This window comes from Mytilus californianus, unplaced genomic scaffold (assembly GCF_021869535.1).
Source record: "Mytilus californianus isolate M0D057914Y unplaced genomic scaffold, xbMytCali1.0.p SCAF_5, whole genome shotgun sequence".
Taxonomy (NCBI): Eukaryota; Metazoa; Mollusca; class Bivalvia; order Mytilida; family Mytilidae; genus Mytilus; species Mytilus californianus.
The window spans coordinates 39,937,721-39,952,625 of record NW_026262701.1 but is presented as its reverse complement, the minus strand read 5'-3'; the positions used below and the strand labels follow the sequence as shown (position 1 = coordinate 39,952,625).

At 32.9% G+C, this 14,905-nt stretch overlaps 1 protein-coding gene across 1 annotated transcript; it reads right to left on the bottom strand.

Annotated features, from left to right (window-relative positions):
* Nucleotides 1-7,751: 7,751 nt before the first annotated feature.
* Nucleotides 7,752-8,997, bottom strand: LOC127701019 (uncharacterized). Its single transcript, XM_052204782.1, has one exon. The coding sequence runs from the start codon at nucleotides 8,919-8,921 to the stop codon at nucleotides 7,881-7,883; it is 1,041 nt and encodes a 346-aa protein (XP_052060742.1). The 5' UTR covers nucleotides 8,922-8,997; the 3' UTR covers nucleotides 7,752-7,880.
* Nucleotides 8,998-14,905: the final 5,908 nt, after the last annotated feature.

Below are 14,905 nucleotides of genomic sequence, written 5' to 3'. Positions count from 1 at the left end.
AAAGAGGTGTCTAACAAGCACATAAACTAGTTTTCAAGATAAAACTATCTCATTCTGCAAATCATGGTCAGTGCAAAATAAAAGGTACATTCAAATAGGATAACAATCAGTATAGACACCCATCAAATTTTATAATACATGCATAATAGATGTAGTTGTTACTTACCTTCTGACATGAAATATATCTTCACGTTCACCGTAGATGGATTTGGCTATATTTTTTAGGCCCTTTTTGGTCATATAACTCTCCAACTGTTTCGGTTTTATACACCCTTGGCTTTCAAATACTGTTTTAAGTGTTTCTGATGAAGGTAAATCCAGAAAAGCGCTTCGGACGCATGAAATTATAAAGTGTTGTTTTCATTACTTTTCACTTTAATGTAAAGAAATCGACATTTTATTTTTTTTCTATTGGTCACTTGATTAAAGACGGAACAATCAGAGTAGTAGAAATAATACAGAAGTACATATTAACGTCTAAGTTGTGCACTTTGTTCGACAAAAAAAAATCGACTAATACAACAAAAACTGATAAAAAATGGAAAAGCATACAAAATTAAAATCCTCGTAGCCTCAAAACATGATCACTAAACTAAAAACACTGTTAGAACATGATATAACATTTAACATTAGACTTTTAGATAGTAAACTGTAACACTCAGTGAGTCTCGAATAAGTGCCAGTTCTTATTTGTCAAATGTTTAGATCTGATTAAATAATTTGTATTATTTTGAATTGATAACATTCAACAAAAAATATTATGACATTGAAAAATACAGTGTGTGTAATGCATTGTTTGAATATGAGATCGAGGTATGGCAAAGCTACTACAAATGGAGACAAATGTATATTCATAATTGATTGTTAAAATATAAAATCCTCCCTATCGAACAATATATCCGGATTCTTTCAATTTTGAAAATTTCATTTTTGAAGATGTATACTGAAAATGCGTAAACTCGCTGCAGTGAAAAAGACTTTAGAATCAAGTCTTTGTTGACATTTCTTAAAATAAAGATTATTCTTATTTGAAGAGATCTAGAACACCTTAAAGTATTTTCATCTATTTGTTATGCTTTTGATTGGTTAATAAGTGACCCGTATGGACTTTCCACTCTTTTGTTCTTCGGTCATATTGATGGCAAATTTCATACCTTAATTTATCATTATCAAATTAAATTACTTATTTATCAATATTAATGTTTATCTCTTTTAATTATACAATATAAATTGTCAGTTTTGAAAATAAATAACATCTAAAAAGCATAACTTGGAAACTGTTGAGTCCTACTTGAATTGCCGTTCTTTAATCAGGCAATGACTGTGTACAAAGTTTGAAACAGATCAGACGTTTGTACAGCAGGTTGTCAATTAGTATACCATGCGCGAAAATGATTATTGTTTTTCTAGCTTAAAGTACATAACATATGCTTCAAGACGTAGCTTATTCTCTGGTGTAATTATATATATTGTATGGTTGTCACTTGTTTAGACTTGTTTGTATGATATATTTATTTCTAGTGACTGTATAATGAATTTCATTATTAACCCATACGGTATATAAAAATTGTGTTAGATTCCTGACAAATAAAAATACATAGTGTATAATAAAATTATATAACATCTACACACTCTTAAAACACATGTCTTGTGTCTATCTCTAGATTCGCCTTACGTGACAAGGTAACACTACGACTATTGAAGTTATAGTTTAATATAGCGGATGTGGTCGAGTGGTCTAGAGCGCTGGACATGGGGCTAAGCGATTGGTGCTGTAGTGTATCAAAGGTGTGAGGGACAAATATTTGTCAGCATAAAAATCTAACACTGTTGGGTTTAATTTTCAGACATATATATATATATATATATATATATATATATATATATATATATGGTCAAATGCGTTTTGTTATAATATACTTTTTCACTTTTTTTGTCGTTTGGAAAATGCTGTTTGTGCTATATTTAGACCCTTTCTACCAAGAAATTTGTTTTGCATGCACACGTATAAAAATTACGGTTTTTATCCAAAGCAATCATAGGTGTGAACGTTGTTTTCAGTTTAGACTTGTATATATATATATATATATTCCATCTTGATGCCTTATATATCATGTACTGTGTTACGACGCTAGATTAAAAAACTGACGAGGAAAGGTAACACCCGGCCACCAAAAGCTTGACTTTTGTCGATCCTAGGTGGTCGAGTGGTCTGGCGCGTCGGGCAGAGTGCAAGGCGATTTGGTGCCACGATATCTCAGTAGCATGAGTTCGAATCCCGGACAGGGAAGAACAAAAATTTGCTTCCGAAAATTTACAGATCTAACATTGTTGGGCTGTTATTTAGACGAATTATATATACAGAATGTGTTTTAGCCTTGTATCACCATCACTGGTGATCCGATGGATAAAATCTGTCGTAGAGTTGTCACTGGTTCAGACGTACTTATATTCGACCTGCTAGTCAAATGCGTTTTGTTAAAATATACTTTTTCACTCTTTTGGTCTTTTGGAAAATGTTGTTCGTGCTGTATTTAGACCCCTCTACCAGGAAATTTGTTTTGCATGATCACGTATAAAAATGCGGTTTTTATCCAACGCAATCATAGGTTTGAATGTTGATTTCAATTTAGACTTGTTTATATTTTTTCGTTTGGGCTTGTATTATATTTGCCTTCGGGTTTATATGATCCGTTCATCATATTTCGATTCTTCAAAATTTAAGAGTCTATCCTAAATTGAGGTAAATTATATGGCCTTCCAAATACCGTTTCGATTCCTAACATCACTGAAGAGACATTAATTGTCGAAATCCGGATATGGTGTACTAACTTTTGTTTGCGGTAAATCACCTTTTCCGCAAGTTTATTGTTTTCTGTTTGGTATCAAATTAATAGTTAAGATCAGATCCATTTTGTTACATCTGGTGATTCGTTTTTTTTTTGGCAATCGCCATGGCAGTCAGCAGGGTTTAAGAACATCCGTTGTTCGACCTGCTAGTCAAATGCGTTTTGTTAAAATATACTTTTTCACTCTTTTGGTCTTGGAAAATGTTGTTTGTGCTGTATTTAGACCCCACTACCAAGAAATTAGTTTTGCATGCACATGTATAAAAATTGCGGTTTTTATCCAACGCAATCATAGGTTTGAACGTTGTTTTCAATTTAGACTTGTATATATATATATATATATATATATACATATATATAAAAATCTACGCAAAAACAAAACGAATTTATGTTGACCTTTGACACTGTATGACAGTTAAAAAATTAATTATCAGGGGGAATTTAGACGGGATTTTTTTTACTTTCGAGACAAAAGCCAACTTAGGCGTACTTATGCATCCCGCCATTGTAATATTGTTCTATGTTCATTTTTTGTATTCCTGTCTTTCATTCTTACTTATGTCCTTTGTCTATATGCCATTTTGTTTTTCTTTGTTGACATATTTGTTGGTTTTTTCTTTGGTGATTTTATACTGATTAAGATTATAATACAATGCTGACACTGCTGTACCCCTATTTTTGACATTTTTACCTAGTATGTCTGTTTGTTTTGTTCACACATTGTTGTCAATATAATGGAATTTTATGCAACTGTCATACAGGTGAGAGGTTTAGCTAGCTATAAAACCAGGTTTAATCCACCATTTTCTACATACGAAAATGCCTGTACCAAGTCCGGTCAGTTGTTTTCCATTCGTTTGATGTGTTTGAACTTCTGATTTTGCACTTTGATAAGGGACTTTCCGATTTGAATTTTCCTTGGAGTTCGGTATTTTTGTTATTTTACTTTTTACTGGCATGCCAGCTCTAGACGTTCATTTTAATTTCTGATGTATCAACACTCAACTGCAGAAGCTATACAAGTATAAAATGCGCAGGCTGTTATGCCAATGAAAACATAGTAAAGTTGTACAAAAAACTTCCAAATGTTAACCATATTTTTCAAATATCTTAATTTTACGTAAAATCATCGTTTATGTAATGACAAAGATTTTGAAAATATATAAATTGAAAAGCCATTACTCCTTTTAACTCCTTTGAAAGATGAAAGGAGCAAAAACACTCAAATACAATCTATTTCATTACTTCGTATTAATCGTTCTCCGATGCTTCGGAAATATTTGCAATATTTTCCATGTGTATGAGCAACATTTTTATTCAATAACTGACAAATTAATCCTTTCCGTTTCACACCAGTAGTGTAGCGGTGAAGCAAATTGTTTTTGCGTTAAGTCTTGTTTCATCGACATTTTTGAAGTACAAGTGTGATTAAGGGCTCAATATAATCCTCAGAATACCAGCAATGTGATTTAATGGGCATCAAAAAACTTCTATCATTATCTTTTTAAAGTTGATTTGCCTTTCACTGACAAACTATCTTTCTTTTTAAATTTTACAAAGTAGTTTTACAAAGAAGTCTATACTGGTTTTTTTTGGGGGGAGGGGGATATGACTATACTCAATAACTGTGCAGAGTGTTTTGAAAGAATAATATCAACATAATATTTGCTTAAAATCAAGAATTGGTAATTCAATGAATTTTCCCTTGTAAAGAACAAATTTAGTTTACTGCTTGACTGACCACGATTCAGGGATTTGACTTCGACGAAAAAACTTCTGAAATCAGTTATTTTGAATAATATTGACATCCATATTTGAAAGCTTATAGCACGTATTTCCTCTTTTCATACCAATATGGAAACTTGTTTGTCTTGTATTAGACTTAGTTCATTGTTTTTCCACCAAAACTATACCCTATTAGCGCAACAATATGTCTCTACACGACTTTCCCCAGAGGGATTTCGTATTTTTTCACATTTTCACCACAAGTCACGTGACTTTTGGAAAGATACCAAGTGACCTAAAATTATCTCCAAATTTAATTTTATTAAATACTAATTCAATCAATTGGTTTTTTTTTATATATGAGTGCATGTTTCGCTCAGATATACTCAATTACACTGAATTGATTGTTGCTATAACTATAAATGACCAGCATATATATAATGAAAGAATAGAAACAAAATTATCTTTGAACCTTGGAACTGCACGACTAACACAATTTATCATCATACAATTGTACGACCACTTGGAATGAATTTCCCTCCACACTTACAATAAAATACTAGAATCAAAGTTGAACGAATTATCATTACAAATAAGGCAAGGAATGCTGGTGTTTAAATGACGCTTAGCTGAAAGTACTAAGCAGTGTACTCCAAAAAAACAATCTCCAATTCTTCGAAGACAAATGGCTGTTTATACGGTTATCTACATGCATAATGAGTATCTATTTCATCGTTGATACAATATTGTTTGGCTTGCGTTTAATGTATTGGTTTCCTTGTCAGAGGGTCGTTGCTTACACGAAAGCAATTGAAGCAAAAGTTTTAAATTCATCTTTTCGAAGTTGTACGAAAACAATCCTTATTTTATTGACCGTTGTTAAGTATCACAGATGACAACGTATCTGTTTGACAAAGGACTTTCCATTTTGAATTTCCTTGGAGTTCGGTATTTTTGTTTTTTAACTTTTCACTTGTAAGCACAATCCGATATTAATTTCGTCGTTGAAGACTACAGCGAATGCGATACTTGTCACTTTATTTGCCATTCGTACCATGCCACCAGTAGAACAGAAGCTATTGACTAATTCCGAAAAAGGTAAAGGACAATTCAAAGCTAGGATGCAAGGCAAAGGTGATGATACTATTTGCAACATACCGCAAGAAAGGTGTTTTATCTACATAGACTCATCAGTGTCGCTTGAACCACAACAGGTGCAAAGCCTAAGCGTATTTCATTAAGACAATTCCATAAAAAAAATTATATTCTGAATAAAGGAACAACTTCACAAAGTAGAATTCACGAGTTTTTAGGTCGTCATTACGAATTATTTGACGATACAGTGTTTTAAGGTCGCCATTACGAATAATTTAATCGTAAAAGTGTCTCAGTTTCTCAGTTTCTTAACTTAAAACCGATATTTAAGCTCTTGTCAAATACTTAAATTGAACACTGCTATTATATTAAACTTTAGAATCCGATGACAGCCTTGTTTACGCATAGCAAGAAATGCTTTAGTTACTCTAACAACACACTTGCAATTCTTTATAATAACTCAGTACCTAATTGAAAACCAAGCCAATGATGAAAAAATATAAAAAAAATAGATAAGTAAATAATATTGTAAGTGCGGTTGCCCTTACAATCGTGTATGATCTCATTAATAGTTTGTTATGAAAAATAAATAAATAAAGCTTTTTACGAAAAATGAAATAAACGCATAACGTACTTGAGTAATTATTCATTACAAAAGAGATCATATTGGTGAATAAACAAGTGTTGTTAACATCAAGATGAAAAGACGATTTAAAGGAACATGGATTAGCTGTGTAAGAACAGGAAATGACAATTAATAAATATCGAGGCATACAATGAAAATTGTCGTTCAAATGTACTGTCCTATGTCGATTTTTTTTTCTTTTTTCATTTTACTGCTTACTTACGAAAACATTAAACGAGTTTTTAATCCATAACATTAAACCAACCATAATGCGTATGTTAATTTTCCATATAAAAGAGAAAAAAAACATGTTGCTGGATACCTTTATAAACTACTTTTTGATATCGAGATAACAAGGTCATGGAAATATAATTAATTACAATTTTAAAGTGCACGGGTTGTAACGATAATATTACAATCATTTGAAAACCGCAATAAAATGTAGGTGTTTGAAATGTTATTTACTATATTTCACGGCTGGAATTATAAACATTGTGCCCTGGTGGGGATCATTGTATTTTTTTATGATCTTTAAATCAATTGTATAGTGTTTGGTGTTTTTTTATGATATAACAGTACATTGTAGGTTTCCCTCCGACTTTGTGATGTAGAGCTCAATACTGTATGAAGAAAAGACCTGTTTGGGTCAGGGGCCCACTGAATAAACTTCTGAGTTGAATTGTTCCACCTGAGATCACCCCAGTTTTTGGTGGAGTTCGTGTTGCTTAGTCTTTAGTTTTCTATGTTGTGTCATCTGTACTATTATTTGTCTGTTTATCTTTTTATTTTAGGCCATGACGTTAACGTTGTCAGTTTGTTTTCGATCTATGAGTTTGACTGTCCCTCTGGTATCTTTCGTCCCTCTTCCATATTTTACATGTCGAAGCTTTTTATAGCCGACTAAACGGTATGTTTTTTTCTCGATGTTGTAGGCCGTACAGTTGCCTATAATTACTTACATCCTCTTCATTTGAACTGTGGTCGATAGTTGTCTCATTGGCGATCATACCAAATCTTTTTATTTTTATACTTATTCTTAATAAACAAAATCCGTAAAATGGATGGAAAACAATGTATAAGAATTAAAGATATCAAAATATCTTAATAGTTTGTAAGAAATTTACGAATCATAATGCATGTTACAATGGAAATTAATATAAAGATATTGAAGTGATGAAATAAAAAAAGTCGGAATAAGGTAAATATTTAACAAAATGATGCATAGAGTATTCAGGAGTTATACATTTACATTTAACTCATTACATGGTGTTAACAGCTATTAGACTGTTTGAATATTTGAGTAGAGTATGACATTTTAAACACATAAAAGATGTGAAGTCGTACCGTACATCTGAGTTCCAAGTAAATGGATTTACAGGTCAGCAACAACAACTTAAACATAAATACACGAAAATATTCATATTCAAATTTAAAGTTTACTTGTTATATGTGACAAGTTTAAACATATGGACACCATATGCTGCAACTTGCATGTACAAACATTGTTCCTATAACAAGACAACTATACCATTGTTAACTTTCAAGTGTTGAGATATCCACGAAATTGAAAGCAACCTAATATGTTCTTAACAATTATTGTTAAAGTAATTTACTAGCTGTACTTTCCGGTGCATTTTTGCGGAATGACACGTTATCCGAGACAGGTTTTCATATTTCTGAAATCTTTTAAGCGCATTCATGACATAGTTTTTATATCTTAGGAAGTTACAGTCACATCTTAGCGGATTTCCCGTTAAATCAACAATAATTGGCACAGAACCAGTAAGATAATCTTGCATGTCTACTGGAATTTCAGTTACAGAATTCTGAGATAGATCAACCACCAGCGGTTCTGATTTTGAGACCTTTTCTGTGGAGGGTGATTCCAAAAAATTGAACTTTGTAATTCTATTATAAGAAAGGTCTAAAAGTTTCAGTTGTGGAAAATATTTCCTCCAATCAATCAACTCTTGAGGTACGCTTATGTATCCATTATCAGTCCAACGAAATGTGTGAAGTTTCGGGAAATCTGAATAAGCAGTCATCAGTAGAAAACTATATTTGCTGCGAGAGATACTTATACTTTCATCAATGTATTTTAAGTTTGAATATTTGCATCTATATTTTATTTGCCCAAGTCTGTTAAAGAATTGATTTAATGATGAAAAAACCTTTAGGAATTCATCTATTGTAATATCCTCCATTTTGTTTGTAACCATGTAGGATATATTACGCCAAACTGACCTCTGTAAGGTTTGTTGTCCACAATCGATTTCCTTGGTCAATGGTGTGTTAAATAAATAGACTCCACGTTTCAAGTTGCTAGCAATAACGCAATCTTCTAAAGATAACTCTTGTAGCTCATCTTTCAAATTTGTTGGAGTCAAAGACTCTGAAAAGAATCCTTCTAGTACACATCCTTTCACGTTAAGTTTGATTAGTCCTCTCGCTTTCATTGGCCATGGAAGGAAGAATACCCCCTTCGAACTACAGGTTACATCTAAGGATACTGTAACTGTTCTCTCAAGCTCAGATGTCCATTGTTTAAAGTCGATAAAATCTAAGCGAGAGTCTACAAAGATTTCACATTTCCTTAAATTAGCAGCTATATTCTGTGGACAGTTCATATCAAAGAAACTGCGAGACTGACATGTAACTGCTAGTATCAGATCAATTCCTACAAGTATTCCAAACAAGTATAACATTTTGTCTGTTTTCAATATTAATGTGCGAAATTAATTTTAATTTCATTTATATGTAGTCAAACATTACGTCATTATTTCTGAAGGTAGGACAACCTCCGGGCATGATATGAAATACAGACTGCATTTGTAGTGTGGGCGACTTTTAAAATTGTCAAATGTCTTTACGTCTTTGTTCAACTTTAAAAACACATCGTTTCCTACAAGAGGGACGAAAGATACCAGAGGGACATTCAAACTCATAAATCGAAAATACACTGACAGCGCCATGGCTAAAAAAGAAAAAGAATTCAGTCGTTTTGACTTGATTAGTAGCTGCATTATATATATATAATACTAAAATAACGAGGTCCAATTTGTTAGCCGGCATGACGAAAAAAAGACGAATCAAAGAATTCAGCTTTATACATAACTAATATAGGACAATAGTGTTGACCATTCTAGGCCCTTTTGTTTTCCACATAATTAATATTTCCATTGATTAACAAGTTCTGGGCCGAATTCGATACCAATACCAATAGTTTATGTCACATGTAGTTTCCGGTTGTCTGGATGATGTATGTTCTGTATCTTCCTCCTTTATTAGGAGGACATCATGGGTTATGGTTTAAAAGAGTACATTTTACAAACTGTTTCTGTACAAATTTAATGCGAGCATTTGCCAAAACAGTTTTCCATCCTGGCCGTGACGGGTCTCACTACCAGAAAGTTAACCTCCCAAAAAAACAACAGTTACAATGCAATAAAACATACGAATACACACTTGCCTGATTTGCTCATCCTCAAAATATAAAACAATGTAAAAGATAAAAACAATTAAATACAAAATAAGGGATAAGGTACACAAATGTCATGGCAACGAACGGGAAACCGGTAAGGACATATTGTAGTAAGAATACCAGGACGGGTTGAAACAGGCGATTTTGAAAGCAGGGAAAACTGTGCACCTTATAATCAGCATGACTTTATCAGATAGCAATACGAATACTAAAAATCCAGGCTAAAAATAAGGCGTAGGTACCTTAATTCAGTCACGGACCGCGATGTCGCGGGTGTGTTCTAGTCTTTATAAACTATTTTCAATTTGGGTATTTAAAAAGTGGACCGGATTCTAAATCAAATTTTGTGATATACCAAACATGTACATACGTGTGTATTTATTAAATTAAACAGAATGTAATGTATATATCTTTCTGTTTTTGATGTATTTAACTACCTTAAACAATGACAAATCGCTACAGTGATCATCAAAAACATCCCTCATTCACAAAATATCACAAACTTTTACCTAAGCGATGTCACAAGACTAAAGCATTACTGATATATCACGTGCATTTAACAACATCCTTCATAGAGGTTTTATATATAAAATATAAAATGTCGGGGAAATACCTTACAGTTTATGTGAACATTATTTATGACATGTGTTTCATGCTCTCTGTGGCGATGTGTTATTGTTAGTGTTAGTTACAAGACATGATTAAAAAAATGAAACTTAAAATCATCTTCTTTTTTAAGAAGAGAAATTCTGTGCCAGTAGATCAATTCTGGTGTTTGACATTCTAATTTAAAGTTGGAAATAAGGATAGTGGTATATTGGTATATGTAAAGAGAACCTAGATTATTTAGAGAGAGAATATATCGTCTAAATATCTAAATGATTTTATCTATCAAGTGGTGTCTTTGGTCTTTATAAAGGAGGTGGCGTTAAAAAGTATAACATAAAAAACGTAAATTAATGGGCGTGTGTCTACTCTTGATTTTAACAAAAACGCGTAACATAACTGATGTCAGCAAGTTTGGTTGTAAAAGTCCATTCGCAAATATTACAGCAAAATCAATTAGGTCATAAATACAAGATGGAATGCAGAAGTATTTAAATCATTATAAATTAATTTAATCTAAAACTTCATCATTCCTGACTGATGCATCGACATTAATATAGAAATGTTTTGGAGTTGGATAAAGTTTTCGGAAAATAGAGATTATGAATGCAAGCTCTCAATCTTTCAAATGATATCATAACATGGAATATAAAAATGAAAAAAAAATCTTCGCTGAAGGTTTTTGTTTTATTATTATCTTTATTACATTATCCGCTGAGTCGAAGTTAATGATATAAATTATGGCTCGTTTCAATCAGCAAAGAAAAAGAAAAACCAGCACGGAATATACTTTACAATTTATGTTGAATAAATCGAATCTCTAAAAAATTTCCTTATTTTAGTGGAATTAAAAATGGTACATCAAGAAGATACTATGAGTATCGGTACATGAAAAGCACTTACCTCTATAATGCCGGTATATCAGAATACCAAACAAAAGTTACTAAAAACAAGCTCAAATATACTATACTAACCTGATGATATGAAACTCATTTCTAATATCGATTGCTGTTATTTTCAATATCAATTTGTTCCGCGTAACAGAAGTTCCTCTTGGAATTTGTCATAAACTTTGCTATATTATCTGTTCCTGTTGGAACACATATTCTATACTCTTTATTACGTTAGAAAACTTTATTGTTAGAGTTTTTGAAGCTATGTCTTTGTATCCATTTTGTATCCATTGGGTCTAATCTTACTGTCTTGTATATGGTATTAAAAAAAAACAATTTCATCATGCAATACATTGTATTTCCATAGATTTAAGAATGACCAATCTTGCTCAAATATCTCTGCTTTAAACGCTTTGTGCAAGCCACTCAAACCTAAAAATATATCCAGAAAAGGTTACTGACATATGGGTTGAACAACGATTTTACCATTTAATTTTACCGGTATTTATTTTAATAAAAAAGTAGAAACAAAAAATATTTATAAATCGATTGGACATAGAAGACTGGTATCATTGTGCATTTGCATGTCAAGTTTGCAATTTCTTTATTGATTTGTGTCTTTTGTTGATTACAATTTAAAGGTGATTTCTGGCCGTAACAGAAATTGGGGGCTCGTCCAGACGAACGTTAATATCAGATTAAACTTTTCTGTAGTTATAGAATTAGAATTAGCCAACACAATTCTACAAAATGGCATTCGATGCCGGTAAATATTTGAAAACGCCAGTCTTGGAAGGGTTTGATAACTTAAAGAAAGAGGATTTAGTGTTGTTTGCTAAACATCTAAAAATTGATTTTAGAGTATCTATGAGAAAAATAATCATACAAAATTTAGCAATAGACAAATTAGTTTACGCTGAAATTTTAGGTAAAGAGGCTCTTTAACTTAAAGTAGAAAATGTTGATGCTTTCAAATTAAAACAGCATGAATTAGAACATGAATTTAAATTAAAACAATTGGAAAAAGAATTGGAAAACGAAGTTAAAATAAAACCATCGGAAAAAGAAAAAGATGAATTTAAATTAAAACAGGCTGAACTTGAAATGAGGGAAAGGTTAGAGATGGAGAAAATAAAAATTGAAATGGTCAAAGCAGAAAGCAACACTAAAGTAGAGTCAAAATCAGAATATTTTGATTCAGCAAAAAATATACGTTTGGTTCCCAGATTTTGTGAAAAAAACAGTTGATAAATGTTTTCCACAGTTTCAGAAAATTGATCAAAATTTGAAATAGCAAAAAAGCCTTATTGGACAACAATGCTGTAAAGTGTTTTTGAGGGCAAGGCCGCTGAAATTTACTCAGCACTTTCACCAGAAAAACGTTCTGATTATGACACTGTAAAACAGGAAGATTTGAAAGCTTATGAGCTAGTGCCAGAAGCATATAGACAGACATTTAGGTCTTATAAAAAGTTTGATTCACAAACCTATGTTGAATTGGCTAGGGAAAAAGAAGATCTATTTGATAAATGGCTTACGTCAAAGAAAATATATAACGATTTTGATAATATAAGACAACTGATGTTCAAGCAGTGTGTTCATTTAGACTTAAAACACATTTAGATGACAAAACTGTTGAGACATTACAAGATGCAGCTGTTATTTCCGATAATTATACCCTTTCACATAAAAAAAGTTTCAAAGGTCAAAATTTTAATACTTCGAGCGGAAATTACAAAAATCAAAGTACTGAGCGTACTTATTGTAAGCCTGTTGCACAGAATAAGAGTCAGTCTAGTTATAATATGTCTCGTCCGAAATTTGATACTTTTGAGAAGAAGTCACTAACTTGTGCTTATTGTAAGAAAAATGGTCACCTGATGGCTGATTGTTTTAGACTCAAGAAGAAGAATGAAAGAGATAATAAACCCAAGTCCAGTGCTTTTACGACACCCCTTGTTACCAATAAGTTTGAATATCCTGCGAGTCAGGCTTGTAAGTCCATTTTTTTGTGATTACATGGAGGATTATAAACCCTTTATGTCTGATGGGTTTGTTTCTATTGTTGATAATACTACCCCTCAGCCTATAAAGATTTTACGGGACACTAGAGCTTCCCAGACTTTATTGTTCTAAGGTGTGTTGCCTTTGTCCAAGGAGACGTCTGTCGGTGCCTCCGTTTTATTACAAGGTGTGGAGTTAGGTTGTATAGATGTTCCCCTCAATCGTATTGGTCTGAATCCAGAATTGATTACTGGACCAGTTGTTGTGGTTGTTGGTCCTAATCTCCTTGTTGAGGGTGTTTCATTATTGCTAGAAATGATCTAGCTAGGAACAAAGTGATTGCTGAACCAATTGTTACCAGTGAACCATTGGTGGATTTTAAATCACCGGATGATGATACTAAACTCTATCCTGTTGTTACTATGGCGATGACAAGAAAACAACAAAATAAGGATTTATAAGAAGACCAGTATGATTACATGGACCTTTCTGACACTTTCCTTGCCGACATTGAAGGTCCCTGTAGCTCAGAAAAGGCCATAGTAAGACCATCTAGTACTAACAAGAATGTAATTATGCCATAGCCAGACGTGAACAGCCATTCATTAGACAAAACAAAGTTTGTGGAAGAGCAAAATAAAGACCCTGAGGTTCTTCAGCTCCGCAAGAGGGCTCGATCGCAGGAGGAAGCAGACAAAGTGGCTGAATGTAACTACCATCAAGACGGCATTTTAATGAAGAAGTGGAGGCCTCCTGATGCTATTCCAGAGGAGGAATGGAGAGTGGTATACCAAGTGGTGGTGCCTAAAGTCTATAGGCAAGAGATTATTGGTCTTGCCAATGACACCCCCTTGGCTGGACATTTAAGTATAAGGAGGACTTGCTTAAAGATCTTTCAGCATTTCTACTGGCCCAGACTTAGAAATGATGTCACAGAATACTGCAAATCATGCCATATATGCTAGGTTGTTGGCAAGCCTAACTAGAAAATACCACCAGCACCACTTCTGCCAATTCCAGCCTTTGAAGAACCTTTCAGTCGAGTACTCATTGATTGCGTTGGACCTTTACCGTAGACCAAGACTGGAAATGCGTATTTATTGACGATCATGTGTACATCCACTCGCTTTCCTGAGGCTATTCCGTTAAGGAATATCAAGACACCAACTATTGTTAAAGATCTTATCAAATTTTTCACGCTAGTAGGACTTCCCAAGTCTATACAGTCCGACCTGGGTTCAAATTTCATGTCAGGTTTATTTCAGCAGGTCGTTTACCAGTTAGGGATTGCTCAGTATAGGTCAAGTGCTTATCATCCAGAATCTCAAGGTGCCTTAAAACGTTTTCTTCAAACATTGAAGAACATGATTAGAACTTTTTGTCTTCAGTTTGACAGAGACTGGGATGATGATGTTCACTTTCTACTTTTTGCGGTCAGAGAGGCTGTTCAAGAATCCCTTGGTTTTAGTCCCTTTGAGTTAGTATTTGGTCATACTGTAAGGGGACCTTTGAAATTGGTTAAGGAAAAATTGCTTACTGAACACACTGACTTGAATCTTCTAGACTACCTATCTAGATTTAAAGAAAAATTGTATACTGCTTGTCAAATTGCTCAGAAAACTTAAAA